At 43.3% G+C, this 17,373-nt stretch overlaps 1 protein-coding gene across 2 annotated transcripts; it reads left to right on the forward strand.

The window, feature by feature from the left end:
- Positions 1 to 237: 237 nt before the first annotated feature.
- CLRN3 (clarin 3) lies at positions 238 to 9,783 on the forward strand. 2 transcript variants are annotated; one of them, XM_018078432.2, is made up of 4 exons: positions 238 to 548; positions 6,227 to 6,280; positions 7,084 to 7,263; positions 9,078 to 9,783. In XM_018078432.2, exons 1-4 carry the CDS (start codon positions 320 to 322, stop codon positions 9,350 to 9,352), a joined length of 738 nt encoding a protein of 245 aa, XP_017933921.1. In that variant the 5' UTR covers positions 238 to 319; the 3' UTR covers positions 9,353 to 9,783. The 2 variants fall into 2 exon arrangements, with proteins under 2 accessions (XP_017933921.1, XP_008926753.1); XM_008928505.3 differs by lacking the exon at positions 6,227 to 6,280.
- Positions 9,784 to 17,373: the final 7,590 nt, after the last annotated feature.

Genomic DNA, 17,373 nt, shown 5'->3' on the forward strand with positions numbered 1-17,373 from the left:
GCTGGGAACACGTCAAGACTCTGGATGAGCCCAGAGCCACGATCTGGGAAGTGCTGGTTTGTCAAGGATCATAAATAATCTGACAGTGATCTCTACCAGCCTTTGCCAGGCTGGTGGTGTTGTAACTATGGCAACACCTTTTCCCCAGACCAAAGTTCAATTATTTTACACTTTTATTACCACTGCTGTTCACTTAAAGTTTACCAGGGTAACTCTCTGTGACGACAGAGCCCGGACAGCAAGGAGGAGGAAACAACCCCATGGTAGCTGGACTAAAGGGAACAAAATATCCTGAAGTGGTGGGAAAATCTCTGCCAAGATGCCTTCCAGGAAGAAAACAACCATGTTTGCATCTGCTTTTTGTACCTGTGTTTCCTCCTTCGTGCTGATTTGTGTGGTGCTGGGGACGCAGCAGTGGGTGAGCAGCGACGTTCTCTTCTCTCGCACCAACACCAGCATCACCATCAGCCTCGACTACGGACTCTTCAGGGGCACCTGTGAACAGTTTGTTGAAGCAGGACTTCAGGTGTCAAAACAGACCTTCCAAGGTGAGTGGTGTTACACCTGGAAATGGGTCTGAGAGTCACAGAATGGTTGGACTGGAAGGGACCTTAAAGCTCATCCAGTTCCACCCCCTGCCCTGGGCAGGGACACCTTCCACTAGCCCAGATTGCTCCAAGCCCTGTCCAACCTGGCCTTGGACACTTGCAGGGATGGGGCAGCCACAGCTTCTCTGGGCAACCTGTGCCAGGGCTTCAGCACCCTCACAAGGAAGGATTTCTTCCCAATATCTAATGTAAACCTAAAATCTTCTTGCTCATATCAGTGTCAGGCATAGGACCCACAGCTCTTGTGTTCATCTATAACTATAATACTTTAAGTGAGACCAAGAACAACTGTAGAACAGTCTGGGGATTTAACTAGTATAATATAAGACCCTCAAAAAGCACAGAAATTCTGCAGCATTCTTGACAATAACAACTTATTTTAATCACCTGTATAATTACCTCGTTCCCTTTGGAATGAAGGAAAAATAAAAAATGGGAACTTTATGTAAAATTGACTTTCATTTGCAGAAGTTTTCAGTGAGGAACAGAAAAGCAACACTTACCACTTTATTAAGGGATTTACAAACCTAATTCATCTTCCAGGATTTCCTTTAATTTCATTATGTTAAACTTATTGTTTGATTTAAAACATTTTCCACCGGCTACCAAATTAGCATCATTTTATAGAAAAAGGTTTTAAGACTCCTGAAAGAAAAAGAACAAAACATGTAAAACAACACCCAAAGGTAGATAAGCCTGAAAGCTGTTGCAAGGATCAAGGGTTTACACTCATTTTATCTGTCTTGCTGTCACACCACGTTCAAAGCAATAATGCTGATGACACGTGAAAGGGGAAAAAAGCCAGTCAGAAGAAACCTAACAAAAATCGGAAGAGTAGGTCAAACAGTTTTAAAAACATGAGATATAGAATTAAAATAGATAAAAGGAAGAATTTTTTTACAATTAAAGTGGTAAAGGAATATTTTCTTTTACAGTTTTAGTCGTAAAACACTGGCACAGGTTGCCCAGAGAAGCTGTGGCTGCCCCATCCCTGCAAGTGTCCAAGGCCAGGGTGGACAGGGCTTGGAGCAACCTGGGCTAGTGGAAGGTGTCCCTGCCCATGGCAGGGGGTGGAACTGGATGGACTTTAAGGTCCCTTTCAACTGAAACCAGTCTGGGATTCTAAGATACTTCAAGAAATATTTTCCTTTTTTGGTAGGCTGCTGTGAGATGTCCCAGAGAAGCCACCCAAGGCAGAGCACAGCAGATCTGGTTCCCATCTCCCAGATCTTTCCCAGCTTAATTTATCACAGAAACTGTCCCTGTACAAACAGGCACCCCAATTCCCACGGTGGCAAAGCTGTGTTACACAAGCCAGTTCTCTTGAGAACATTCATGTTGTCATGAGAACATTTAGATTGCCATGAAAACCTGGACACAGTAGCACTCCCAGCAAAACATGGAGTGTGAATTGAGATTGTCCTGTAACAAACACAAACCCACACAAACCAGGCATTTAAACCTGGTTTACTTACAGTCATATCAGAACAATCGCAGTATTTTTAGAAGAGTAAATATGCATTAATAAAAATGGTTTCTATGTGGTTCTAGCACCCTATGGCAGTTGGCTCAAGCCCCAAACCTTGTGCCATGTGGGCAGGCTCCTGCTGATTTTAACTGGGCTCCCTGTGAAACCTGGAGTCCTCCCAGCAGGAGCTGATTGCAGGGTGGGGACAGAGGTTGGCTGGAATTCAGGGCATGTGTCTTCCCTTTGTCTGTACAAGGGCTCACACAGCCCAGTCCCAGGGCCTGGGTGTTACCAACAGGTCAATTTTGATCAAAATCAATGAAAAGGACTCACCCAACACTTGTATCAGTGAAGGGGTTTGGTTCTTGCACCATTTACATGCATCTCAGTGGTTTTGGGTTTTCCCCCACCAGATTCAGGGCTTTGTGATTATCATTTATCAGATAAACATTTAGAGGAAGTTATCTCAATTCTCACATATCGGTTGTTTAGGGATGAACAAAACAAGTGAGTTTCAGGAGTTGTTTTCCCACAGCTGCTGAAGGAAAGTGATGCTTTAAGAACAGTCTAAAGATGGGTTTGCCCACATCCCTCCCTAGTTCAGTTGGGCACATATCCAAGGGGAGATGAACTGATTTTAAATTAGTTCTTAGGCTCTATGCTAGGCATTATTGTCATGTTTTATATTGTCATTTATGGAAGAAATTCTTAGTCCTGGCCCAGGTTGCCCAGAGAAGCTGTGGCTGCCCCATCCCTGGAAGTGTCCAAGGCCAGGTTGGACAGGGCTTGGAGCAACCTGGGCTAGTGGAAGGTGTCCCTGCCCATGGCAGGGGATGGAATGAGATGGTCTTTAGTGTCCCTTTCAATCCAAACCATTCTATTTTATGATCCTATTCCATACATACTTGAAATAGGAAACTTATATATTAATATTTTATATATAATATTTTAACTTCATATAGACAGGTCCTCCTAAGACAGTAAATGTCTTTTCTTTGCTGATTCTTCAGTAAATTGATTTCCTGTTTTATGAAGAAATAAAGTGATGTGCTTTCTCCACTCCAATGTTTCAGACACCACTAAGAGGAGTTAAAAACATCCTTTTAACTCACAGTGTGACCTATCACTCAGCAACTGTGTCCTTGCTGGGGGGCCCTGCTGTGCACCCCATGTGTGTTTCTCAAATGGCATTGTCATATCTGGGTGTGAGAAAAGGAGGATGGAAATTCTAGAAGAGCAAATCAAAGGTGATAGCCTGGGGATATGAAATATTTGTTAGCAATAGCCCAGGTCGGTTTTTATTAATGGCCATTCAAAAGGTCATCAACAGCCTTTACAAAAAACTTAACTTATTCCTGTAAAAAGCACAGCATTAAAAGAAATTTCTGAGCATAAAGATGAAAGACAAACATGGTTTCTGCACCGTGGCTGTGCATGACCTGCCCAAGTCAGGGTGTCTCTTTAACAGACTGCCAGGAACAACCTTAATAGAGCAATAAATCAAAACAGCCACTTCCCAGGCTCTGGGGATGAATGGTCCGGCAGAATGTAAAAGTTATTTAATAACCAAAGTCCTTACAGTCTTCATGAGCTGTTTTAATGATTTCTCTTAGCAAGGAACCACCTATGAATGTAACAGCCTGTAAGAGCTTGTTTACTGCTCTGCTTGTGTCCATGTAGAAGTTGAGCAAGGCCCAGGAAAAGGCACACCCAGAAGAGTCCTGGAACATCAGGATTTATCCAACTGTTTGCAGCCAGCAAGGCCAACAACACATGAGGAAGCCTTTGAAATTTTCTATGAGCAGAGAAGAATCAATTCACTTTCTCACTTTTAAATGACATGACAAATGCCTGAAAATCAGTTTCCCGGTGTGCTATGGGATCTCCTGAAAACTGGGAAGCTCAGCTGAACTCTGCTTGGGGTTTTTTGGTTGTTTGGTTCTTTTTTTTTTTAATGAAAAATTCGTTATGTGCCATAAGTGATCAGAGAGCTCACAAAAGCTGCCAGATCAGCACTGCTTGGAAGGCTGACTTAGGTCAGTAGAAGTTTGGGAAATTCTATCCAAATATATAAGAATTAAGGATGATTTAAAAAAAAAAAAAAAAAGGAAGAAGATACAGGAAAATAAGGAGAGATCTGGGCAGGACAAACCCCTCTGTTTCCATTGTAGAATGAGGTTATTTTACACAGATGCTGCAGGTTACTATTGACCCCACTCAAACAGATCAGCTCCTTCAGTTTGCACAGACTGCTTTATTTAGGGCAAAAAAAAATCTGCTGCCATGAAAACAACATTTTCTTTAAACCCTTTAGCCTTGTGCTGTTACAACAGCATAAAATGACATCCCCTAAACTGCTGATCACTGTCAGAGATAAACAAGATCAATTAGGGGTTGCAATAGGTGTAGCCAGTCAATCTTGGAGATGTTCTGAGTGATAAAATTAAGCGAGGCTGCCAGAAGGAAATTACACAAGCCTGGCTGGTTTGGCTCCAGACTTACATCTTGTGCAAGAAATACATCAGAGGTGATGCCCAGGCTGCTTCAGCCTGAGTGCAGGTACAAACAGCAGCTCACTTCCATTTAATTGAGTGATAGCCCCTGGAAGCCCTTCTTTCCTGTTCTTCTAGGAAAATTGCTTACATTTACAACTGATTTCCATAACACATCCTTGCCTCAAACAGACATTAACTTCTACCTGCAGTATTACACAAAATGAAAGAGAAGTTCTCCTTTTCATTTCTTCCCAATAGCTCTTCTTTTTATGATGTTTATTTCTCTTTATGGGGTTTTTAGTACTTTTTTTCCTGCTATGATTTTTCCCATTTAGGCACTACCTGAACACTTTGCAGTAATGGCTTTGTGTTAAAAGCAGAATAGAAGGGGAATTTTCCTACACATCTGTCTATCACAACACCCATTTGAATAGAGCTGGAAAACATTGTCATTGTATTTGTTACAACATCAGGCAGCCACAGGCAAATTGCAGTTGCTTTTTCAATCTTTAAATTGAAAAGAGGAAAATAATATATCTCAACACGGCTATACTGCAATTACACTTCGAGGATATTGTGTCTCTTATTATCAGCAACCTATGGAATGACTGGAAGGATTGAGGCAAAAAATCAATAAAATTGATGGCAGTCCTGGAGGGGTTGAACATGTGCCGTGAACATATGGCCAGACACTCCTGCAGCTCCAGAAACTAGAGAGGGCAATGGCCTGTGTGTATGAACTGTAATGATCTGGAGCCAAAAGGAGAGGGGCCAGGATCTGATTCCTTGGCATTTGGCTGGAGACCTTGAGAAAAGAAGCTCCAGGGCCACCATGTGACCCCAAAGCCCAGCCCTGTGGGAGCCACAACACTCCATATACCCAGCCACAGAATCCCTGGGGTTGGAAAAGCCCTCCCAGCCCATGGAGTCCACCCTGTGCCTGATCCCCACCTTGTCACCCAGCCCAGGGCACTGAGGGCCACGTCCAGTCGTTCCCTGGACACCAGGCACAAGCTCCACACAAGCTGCAGGATCAGTGGCCAGCAAATGTGCTTCCTATTCTTAATTTTAAACAAGCCTGGCTGCTGTAGTTATTATTTTAAGCCAATGTAGGCTTAGAGATATAATGCACACGGGGTGTTTGAGCTTGCACTGAAATCTTCATCACATTGAATTAATAAAAAAATATACCCCAGATTTGTATTTTTATTTTTCCCATCTTCCCTCCTGTACAGAAACAGTGCCTGTGGGCAAGGCTCTTAATTTAAAAGCCCAAGCCAAGCAAAATCTAAGGAATTGTGTTTTAAGAGTTACTCACCCTGAGTAGTTGAGGAACTGCTCAGCTCAGGGTGGGAGCAGCAGGAAGGGATTTTCACCCCGAACACGATGCCCCAGCTCGTCCCAAAAAACTACATACACAAGAAATTAATTTTAAAATTCAGTGGATTTAGGGGTGGAAGAGCAGTGGGAAGTGGGAAAAGGAACATCACCACAATGAAACTGCAGTAAAGGATGGATGATGCAGCAGATCTGATGATGAACTGCGGGGTCAGGAGTCTCAGGGCATCCAAAAACATCTCCAAAGTAGGAGTTGCTCCTTTCTTTTAAAAGAAGGGAGCAAGGCCTGCCTCCACCATTTTTTTTTTTTTTTGCAGGACACAGAGACAGATCCACTCAGGGTGTGAGCTCAACCCTCCTCACCTGTCCATGTATGACCATGCTTAGCTATATTATTCCTGCAAATCCACCTGGCCCTTCCTGAGAGAGTTTTATTCCCTTAGAAGCTGTTCCTCTTGTCAAATTTATTCCATGGGAGGGAAACTGATGCCCTACTAAGAGAGAATAACCTGCAGTTGGAACAGTTTTAAATAATTATGGAATTTACCAGGCGTGGGCAGAGGAACACCTGGTATTCTGGTCCAGCTAAGCATAAAATTTCTGTCTGGCCACGTCAAGAGGAAATTTTTACAGAAGTATTAAGGAAGAGAAGTTTCCTATCCAGCCAATGCCCAGGAGGTTTTTGTGCCTACAGGAGTAGCAGACATGCACTTTTTTCTGCCCTGTGTACCTTCACCCCATGTGGGCTTTGGGTTCATGTGCTGTGTCTTGCTGTGTTCCTTTGCATCCTGATCTCTACAGATCAATCAAGTCTCTGTTTATCAGCTTTTAATTACAGCCAGATCAGTAAGTCATAGACTTGTCAGAGTCCACCAGACCATGAGGGGAAGGCTGATTATCATAAAATCATTAAGACTGAAGAACACCTCTAAGAACATTAATCCCAACCTTTAACCCAGCACTAATAACCCGTGTCTCCAGGTGCCACATCCACGTGTCTTTTGAACACTTCCAGGGATGGGGACTCCACCACTGTCCTGGCAGCCTTTTCCAGTGCCTGACCACCCTTTCCAGTGAATAAATTTTCCCTAATATTCAATCTAAACATCCCCTGACACAAGTTGAGGCTGTGTGCTCTTCTGTCCCTTCTCCATGCTGAGCCCCCGTGTTTCAGTTGCAGATTCCCTGAGCAGCACCAAGACAAGAAGCACCAACGTTGCCATTATTGTGATTCTGGTTCTCAGTTTACTGACTTCCCTTCTGAGCTCTGGATTCACCTGCACCAATGCTGTCAGCAACCCCTACCAGACATTTCTGGGACCCATTGGAGTCTACACCTGGAATTCCATATGTGGTGAGTAACACATCCCATCCTATCCCATCCCATCCCACTTCCTACCCACCTTTGGATGAATACCTTGATTCCAAGATTAAGAAATATATATCTGGAAAAGGAAACACTTGGAAAAGCATTTTGTTCAGTAGGTTCAGTTTTACACATGTCTTCTGGGACACCTGAAAACTACCTTTTAAGTACCAGTAAAATTGTATCATATAGTAGTAATATTGAATTTATGTAATGGTATATATGGGGAGCAGCAGTTAGAAGGACTGAGCCACGGCAAACTTTATTTCCCTCTCTAAAAAACACTTTTGCAGATCAAAGTTAAGTTTTAACATTCCCTAAGCATAAAAAAAAAAAGGTAGAGACACTGAGTCATTAGAGCCTGAACCCTGACAAAGGGCTCCCTGAAGGTGCAGCCCCATGTTCACCTGGTTGGCTGCTCCCAGCACACCCTCCTGCCCTCCTGGTCATGTGCTGGCAATGATTCCAGCTCTCACACTCAATTTGTCTCAAGAGGATTATGTGTTCCTCCAATAATAGGTTTGCACTTGAATAATTTCCTTTTAAGACATCTGATTACAGGGTACTTCAACAAGAGCATTTTACCCTTCAAAAGCTCTTCAGGTCTGCAGATGGGAGGGAGGTGTGTCCCCAGCAGCACCATCATCAAAATCAGACCTTGGTGGAAAGGGAATTGTATGGATAAATTTAGTTTTAATCATAGCAACTACGGGTGGGGGTATGAAACTCCCCTCTTTTTTAACACATCACGTAAAGATAGATGCAGAAACAGCAGTGAAATGCAGTAAGAAAAGGGAATAAATGCCTAAATCAGACAATTACTCACTGTTGAGACAAGCAGATTATTGTCTTGTCACATGAAGAGGTTGTTCCTTTCCTGAGCACCCTGAACTTGCAAGCTGTGACCTGAAATGAAAGGACCATGGACTTGCAAAAATAAATAATGGTGAGAAAATAAACCCCCATGCTGGCTGAGGGTTGTGGTTCCTTTGTACAGCCCTGTGAGTGCTGTGACCTGGAAGCCTATTTTGCTGTGGGTGTATTTTTATGAACAATCACACATCATTTGATGTGGGAGGTTATCTTGGAGGTTCCTAATTCTCTTACCAGATGGCCTGAAAGTCCTTCTGAAAAAAAAAACTGGACCTGTTTCAGCCTGAACTTGTGTAGGATGATGTACCTGGAGAAAAGGAATGGAACTATTTCCACCAATGTTCAGAGCACAGTGAAAGCAGGGATGTAAAAATATTATTTAGCTAAATGTCAAAGTAACTGAACTCCTTTAACACTTGGAAGGCTGTAAGAAATAGACAGAGACATAAGAAGACCTTGAATTTTGGCTCCTAACAGAGTCATCAAATAATTTGACTTGGAGAGAACATGGGGTCTCTAAATTTAAGCTCTTGAGCAAAGCTGGGCCAACCCTGAACCCAGACCAGGGTTTATCCAGCTGTGATACTGCCCACCCCATGGATTTGGGGTTATATCAGATAGACAATCTATGAACACATTATACTCATCAGCATTAAATTCAGTGAAAAAAAAGTTAAATTTAATGGCCTTGTCTAAGAATAGTCAATGAGAATCCAGTAATTTTAAAAGATGGTATCGTTGCCTATTTCAAAACACCTGGCAGATATTATTAGGTGGGACAAAAATTCTATAAATGCCCTTATAATTTACTAATGGAAAAATATTTTGTCCTAGTGCAGGTATTTAACCAATTTAAGTAGAATCTTTACAAACAGCTACTTAAATATCACTATGGTTTCACCTCTAATATTTGTATTTCTATTTTCTAGGAATCCTCGTGCTTATAGCCATGATACTTTTCCCTGTGAACATAGAAGCACATGGCCTGTCTGAAGAACTGGCCCATGGATGTTCCACCTCTCTGCAGAGCCACATCAGATCTCAGCACAGTTATGGATATTCCTACTGGATCATGCTACTCGTCCTTTTCCTGAACATTGCTTCTCTCATCATCATATATTTCTATGAACATGCAAGGTATTCTAAGAAGAAAGAGCAGGAAAGACCCATTGAAAATGCACCAAAAGACGTCATTCTGTTTTAAGGACACCACAGAACAGAGGGTGCAAAGGAAAATGACTATTTAATGTGGACAACTAATTTCCATTCAAACTGAACTGTGTGTGCAGTTCAATTAACAAATTGGTTTGAAGACACAATGGTCTACTTTGGTTTTAGCTGCCTTCTGCTTCACCCTTTGAGATCTCAAGGGGCAGAAATATCCTTGGGATCATGAGAAATGGTCACTAAGATGTTGGTGCTTCATTTTGTCCTTTCTCTTCTTAAGGATCTTCTCCTGCAGGTCTCTGTGGAGCTGCCCAGGTGACCACAGGGACTCAGGGAGGCTCCTGTTCATGGGCAGGAGTGTGAGCACTTGTGGACAAAGTCCACAGAAGACAGTGGTGGATTCTCCATTCCTGGAAGGATTTAAAAGCCATGTGGATGTGGCACTTGGGGACATGGGTTAGTGGCGGCCTTGGCAGGGCTGGGGGAATGGTTAGAGGGCTTTTCCAACCTAAACAATTCTATACTTCTGTGGCAGCACAGGAGCCTAATATCAACAAGTTATTAATTTGTAGAAACGTTAGGAAAATCCTGTTTCTGGCTGTTTATAGACCTTTGATTCCTGCCAAGAGCAAAGGGCAAAGCCACACCTTGGGCAGGTGTGCCTGTCCCCTCACCTATGCACGACCCAGGCCATCACCTTGCCCTGACACAACATCCCAACAAGGGGGTTTATTAGTGTTGATTTACAGCCAGGACCATCCCCATGCCTGGTTTAATTAGTATTTAATATCCACATAAAGACACACAACTATAGAACTGCACAGAAGTGAGGGATCTCCCTTCCTGTTCCCTCAGGGGACAGTGAGCAGATGAATGTGACCTTGGGACAGATGTCACAGTGCAAAACCACGCTTGGAGCACGTGTCCCAGGAGAAGTGCACTGTGCAAAACTGGTCAGCACCTTCTTCTCCTCTTCAACCAGGAGAGCTGGGGTTTTTTTCCTTTAAAAAGGAAAAAAAAAAAGACTCATTTTCCTTCATATTATGATTTTCACTGCCATGTGTGGTATCTGTCCTGTGATACCAGAGGTGCTCGTGGAGATAAAAAAGCATTTTGAAGAGGAGATGGGAAGATAGAAGAGGTGACTTCTCACTATTTATCTCAAAAAATAAAGTTTCAAGATGAAAGCACACAACACTTGGTGCAGCTGTGCTCTATCAAAGGAATCAAAACAGGGGGATTTTTCATCCCTCTTATGCATTTGCCTAAAAGAGTGATGAGGGCAGAATGGGGGGAAAAAAATTAGAAATAAAAGAAGGTTTCTAAGACTTGAGGTCAGCAAAGTCAGGGGTGTTACCTGCTCTGCAGTGTTGACAGAGCCCTGCCTGTGAGAGCTTTAAACATTGCAGTGAAACAGTTGGGTGCTGCAGTGGCAAAAAGCCAAACATTTGCCAGTTTTGCTTTGGCTGCAAAAATTTTCACACAGTTTCAGCGTTCAGCTGTCACTGTTGGGCCCAGCCAGCATCCATCTCACAGCACACTCACACTCAGAGCAGCCCTCACAGAGAAATAAAGTTGTAGCACTGGAGGAACAAGAATTCCTGCTTTGGAAAGCAGTGGTTTACCACTGCCTGGGAATTTCTGTTGCACTGAAGCACTAATACCTATGAAAGAGCCGAAAAACAAAATAAATCCTGCTTTTGTGTGCCTGTTTGAAGCATGAGGCTCTGTTAAAAATCAGCCTGGAGGTCTCCTGTTTGTGGGCAGATATTTGCAGCTGTGAGGTGGGGGGGACATGTGGCTCTGGAAAGTCGCTGGATAACAGGAACTCCCCTGCTTTGATGTGAACTACAGATCAAAGTCATCACAACACTAAAAAAATCTAATTTAAATAGGAGTTGAAATCGTAAACGGCTAACAAGGCTGCCTTGAGATTCTCTGTCTGAATGTTTTACTTCAAACTAAGGATGGGATTTCCCTTCTTAAGCTCAAAATGATCCTCTCAGCCCTGTGCCACCCCCCTTTCTGCCTCCTGCCAGGGTGTCAGCGTGGCAGATGCTGCTGATGGAGATGGAGCAGGGGGGAGCTGAGGCCAAGGAAGGCGAGAGCTCCCCGTAGTGCCCCCGGGAGGGGCTGCACATCCCTGCACGGCTGAACTCACCCAACCTCGGCTGGGGGAGCGCGAGGCACGTGAGGAGAAGGGAACACACAGACCCATCACCAGCTTTTCACCCTGCATTTCCCTAAAATGCCCCAACAGCCCTGCAAAGTCACAGCAAAGCACTGTGTGCATTGGGGAGGTTATAATTTACGGGTCACCCAGAGAAGCTGTGGCTGCCCCATCCCTGGAAGTGTCCAAGGCCAGGTTGGATGGGGCTTGGAGCAACCTGGGCTAGTGGAAGGTGTCCCTGCCCATGGCAGGGGGGGTAGAACAAGATGAGCTTTAAGGTCCCTTCCAACCAAATCTATGCAGAAAGACTCTGAAAGTTTTATAAGTATTAAATATGAACTGAAATATAAGAAATTCCCTGCAGACAGTTAAGGAGTAGTGGGTTGACTTACTGGAAGAGTTACATGTCCATCTCACCTTTGGCTTCCTGGTGCCTCTGGATTTTGCATCTCCATCCAGGTTGGATGGGGCTTGGAGCAACCTTTGATAGCGGAAGGTGCCCCTGCCCATAGCAGGTGGAACGAGATGGGCTTTAAGATCCCTTCCAACCCAAATCATTCTGGGATTTGATGAAATATTTTCCTGGTCATCCTGGTTTTGGGCTCTCCTCCCTTTCACCCACCACCCAAACCTGCCTCAGGGCTGCAAGGGGAATATTTATTTTTAATTCTCTGTGGTAAAAATCATTACTGTGTTGGCGATCCTGTGCTTGATTTAGAACATTGATTGTTAATTCTGGCAGTTCTCCTACCAGCTGAGATTTTTAAATAGCAGGAGCTGGATGACTCTTTAGCAGAATTGCTCCTGGGGGACAGGGATTGGTTTTATTGACTGAGTCTCTTTGCCTGTGGGTAACAGCAAAGCTGCACTGTCTCTTTTTTTCTGTAATTGTGAAGTTAAGCAGCCTCTGCTGTGCTGTCAAGTAGCTGTGCCTACATCAGAAATTATTGCATTTGCCTGCTGTGAGGTTTGCAATGTGTCTTATTAAATGTTTTCAGCTGCTGCTAAACATTAAGGTGACTGATAATTTACTAGGTATTGAGGATCTTCTGTGGTTTCAAAGGAAAAGCTGCCTTCTTTATTCTGCATTTCTACTGTTTCTGCATTTGGTGTAACTTTTATCCAGTGTAAAACTTTTAGAGTGAATCAAAAAGCTAAAGTAGATCTTGCATAAAAAGAGTCACAGAATGGTTTGGGTTGGAAGGGATTTAAAGCTCATCTTGTTCCACCCCCTGCCATGATCAGGGACACCTTCCCCTATCTCAGGTTGCTCCAACCCTGTCCAGCCTGGCCTTGGACACTTCCAGGGATCCAGGGGTAGCCACAGCTTCTCTGGATGACCTGTGCCAGGGCCTCTCCACCCTCACAGGGTAGAATTTCTTCCTGATTAACTTAAATCTCTCCTGTTTAGTTTAAACCATCCCTCCTTGTCCTATCCCCCTATAGACAGCAAGGTGAGAATGTATTATCAAGTTCATGTTATATTGGATTATTTTAAAACCTGCGGTTCAATAATGATCGTAGATGCATTCAAGGGATTTATTTAGCCAGAGAAAAATAAGTCACTTATTTAATCAGAATAACCACTGTGGATATGTCAGCACAGATTGGGAGGAAGGGACTGCCTTGAATTTTTCCTTTGGGGAGAAAAAGAAGGAAGAAAGGGGAGCAGATGGGAGCCACTGTTTGCCTTGCTGGATAATCCACCTCTTGTTCCTCCCCACTCAAGCTCAGTTTTTGGCATTTCTGAGCCACCTTCAGACCTGGGGCACAAGGCAAGGAGCACGTTGGTCACACCCTGCCTTGGCCCCACTGAGCTGGGAGCTGGAATCTGATGTTGGAGCAGGGATTCATCTTTCAGCCAGGATCCTTCCCTTGACCTGCTCAGACACAGCTCCTGCTGAAAAGCAACACTCAGCTACTGGCAAGTGATGAATGTGTAAAATTACCCCGGGTTTAGATAAGATGAGAGCTTGATTTTTCTTTCAGGAGTGCATCAGGCCGACAGTGCAAGCTTTTCCCTTTTCACCTGAGGGAAAACTGCCAGAATGTGTCCTCATTAGGAGGATAAGTGCACTGAACACAGCTCCATTCATTCCAAAGGCTGCCTGGTTGGCAAGAGCCAGCCCAATTCTTTTTTGATATCCTAAAACCCAACGCAAGGTTGGATTAGGTTGCATCCTTTCTTTTTTGTGTTTTCCTCTTTTTTATTTCCTCTGATGGGGGGATGAACAATCCCTTCTCCTGAGCTTTTAATTCAGCCAACAGATACCTGGACTTTGCTTCCTGTTGTTCATCCCACATATTTGCCTGGCAGGGCCAGCCCTGTCCTGGATGGTCCACCTGCTCTCTCCTCGGGAGATGGATAATTCCAGAGCTCTTCTATTTTGCAATTTAACTTGGAAAAGGTGCTTCCAGAGCCATGGAAGCCACTTACCTGAGAAGTGACCTTTTAATCTCATCATCACTGACCAGGTTGCTCCAAATCCCATCTAACCCTGCCTTGGACACACAGACAATCCTCAATCACCCAGTTCTCTCAGGGCCATGAATTCCAGACATTAATGGGCTTCTACTGGAGAAGCAGGTGCCAAACCACATCAAAACCTCTTGGAAGAATGAGAAATTTAGGAAATAAAACCCCACAAAACAGCATTTGCTGCAATAATTCAGGACATTGAGTTATCCCTTCCTGTTCAGGTGAACATCTGGGTTCTGCTTCTGTGCCTAAAGGAGAATTTTTCTAGGAAAATAAGCGGGATCCTCTCAGGTGTTTATTCCCATTTTCCTGAGGCTGTTTGCCTCGGGAGCCATCAGAGGGCAGCAGGCTCCTTCCTAGGATTCACTACCAGCCTTGGCTTTGCTTTTCTGCTTTATTTTCCTGTGAATGGGACAGTGAAACAGAGAGAGAAGGACAGGGAGACCTGTCCTAACTCTACATGCTAAGAAATGTTATATTTCCACTCCTTCTTTCAGATACAGGAAAAAAAGAAAACTAAAAAGCCAAATGAATTAAAAACATTATCAAAATTATACATTAATTTTAAGGCTCTAATTGACACCCCAACTCTGTGGGTGCCCTGGGAATGAGCACAGGGGGTGCAGCAGAGTGGTGGGTTAATTGTACATACACTGGAAAAGGTTTTTTGGTTAATTCCCAGTATTAAAAGAGGTAAATTTCCAAAACGACAACAAACCAAAACAAAAACCATATGGAAAATATACTTCAAGGAACAGCAAAAAACATTATTTATTAAAGGGGACTTTTCAGGAAAACTTTGTTATATTGAAGATTCTCAGCTTCTGCTGAGTGATCTTTCCCTGTGTTGGAAAGCCTGCATTGGTCACCAAAAAAATTCCAGGTTATTTTGGCTACTTTCCTGTGTTTTCACATATTAAGGATCAGACTCATCTCCCATCTGCTAAATGGGATTATTTGAGAAGACAGGTGTCACCCAGTGAAGAGGAACTGAGATGATGGGAAGTGATCCCAGACTTTTGGAAAACAGGGTGATGCATCAATGTGCTGATGTGCCCGAGGAAGCTGCCAGTGCCAATAAAACCAGTTCCTAAGTACAGGAACTTCAAAGAAAAATATTAATTATAATAAAACCACAGCCTGATTTCCTAAGGACCTTGGGGTCCAGCCTGGACACCATCTGCCCATGGCCCCCTTATGGATCTGAGGGTTTCATATACGAAATGTCAGGGCAAGGAGAAGAAAAACATTTCATATGAAGTGCCAAATAATCACAGCTGGATCATATATGCAAATTCTGTTGGTCTCTGCACACCATTATTTGATGCAGGAAATACTTCAACAACCTGTGCTGGAGCAAACCAAGAGGAAAATTCCTTCTTTCTGTCAGCACATGTTCAATGCAAGACAAAGACAACTTCAAATTTGTTACTAAGGCAACAAATGAACTTTTCAAAGATTCCACGATCCAACTCATCAATAAAAAAAGAAAATTTGCTCTGGCAACTGAACAATTTGGTAAAAACACAGTGATGACACAGGGGTGACGTAGAGTAGGCACATCTCTAATGCCCAGGTGGGAACCTCCTGTCCCCACATGATCCCTAAATTTGCTGTAGCTCAATTAATCACTTCCCAGAATTTTATTCTGATTTTTGACTCCTTCCAGCAGAAGCATGTCTAGCATAGTGGCTGAAAACTTGCTTTCCTGCTGTATCTTTCTGTGTTGGGAATAACAGTTCTTCCAGTTTTATGGAAAGTAAGGGGAAATAGGAAAGAACAGGAACTTTCATTGACTTGAGTGGGATTTGGATTGAGCTGTGAACAAATTAACATGACAATAATGGGGATCTTTCATGTTTATCCTCTAAGGGGAAACAGATGGGGATCAAAATATCCCCACTAATCTCAACTTCCTTTCCCCACCTCCATTTAAAGAGAAGATAACAGGGATTAGAGAGAGCCAAGAGCAATTTTTGCTTTAACTGTTAAGTTCTCCAGATACTTTTGCAGCTTTTGGGGAGAAGTAAACAAAATCAAAACAAATCCAGTGCTACCTAAATTGCACTAATATAAAAATACTGAGAATAGGCCCCTTTGCATTTGCATCACCTCAGATTGTTGATGCAATACTGATATACTGCTGAATAAGAAAAAAACACAAGTGCTTAAACACAGTAATTAATAAGTCAGTTATCATAGAATCATTAAGGCTGGAAAAGGCCTCCAACATGGTCAAGTCCAACCTTTGACCAAATCCCACCATACCCACTAAACCACATCACAAAGTGCCACATTCACTAATTTTTGAACACTCCCAGGGATGGGGAAACCACTGCCCTGAGGAGCTTATTTCAGTGTTTAACTACTTCTTCAGTGCATAAATTCTGCCTAATATCTGGTCTGAGCCTCCCCTGGTGCAACTTGAAGCCATTTCTCCTTGTCCTAAGGGAAAATAGACCAGTCTTAAGAAACACATGAGCCAAGTTATAAACACTTCAAATTACCCATGGTCAAGATCCTCACTAATATTTACGTATAAACTCACTTCTTATCAGATCTAGATCACTGTTGCATTATAAATACACTGAAACTACACAAAACAGACCTATTTAATTAGAAGATCCTGGCAAGACCAAGCTCAACAGAGATGTTATAGATGAAGACCAGTTGTGCTCATTAAGCTGCCCTAGTGAACCTTGTCTGCAAAATGTCCCAACAGCTCTGGGAAGTGGTGTCAAAGTGCTGTGTACCCTGAGGGTTGTTATATTTTTATAGGCTGCCCAGAGAAGCTGTGGCTGCCCCATCCCTGGGAGTGTCCAAGGCCAGGTTGGACAGGGCTTGGAGCAACCTGGGATAGGGGAAGGTGTCCCTGCCCATTCAGGGTTGGAACTGGATGATCTTTAAGGTTCCAAACCATTCTGGGATTCTATGAACTGTGTAAAGCAGCAGGTCCTCACCTGTCCCTCAACACACCCCACCCAGGTAGCTGGGGTAGGGTTTTTAATGTCACAATCCAAGGGATATGACACTTGCCTGGGCCAGTGGGGCTGCAGCCTTCACACAGTCTTTTAAATGGATGTTTTACCACCTGAATTTAAGGAACAAGCTTTTAAGAACAAACCCCTGTATTTATCAGATTTCACAGTCTGTCTGCAGGGAGGAAACAACAGCAAAAGAGGATAAATGAAAAGGGTCATGGTGTATAACACAAGTTATGTGTTGGCCTTGAGGCTGCTGTAAAATCCCCAAGAAAACTAGAGAGAAACAACACTGAAGGGCCCACAAAAACAAACCTGTAGTGTCTGTAAAGCTGGAGCCACTTGGAAAACACACCTCTCAAGGAGCAGTTTAACTTATAAAGTTTCTCAGCCCATAAATTGCTATTTTCCAGGCATGGCATGTTAGA

This window comes from Manacus vitellinus, unplaced genomic scaffold (assembly GCF_001715985.3).
Source record: "Manacus vitellinus isolate BGI_N305 unplaced genomic scaffold, ASM171598v3 scaffold_40_pilon, whole genome shotgun sequence".
Lineage (NCBI taxonomy): Eukaryota > Metazoa > Chordata > Aves > Passeriformes > Pipridae > Manacus > Manacus vitellinus.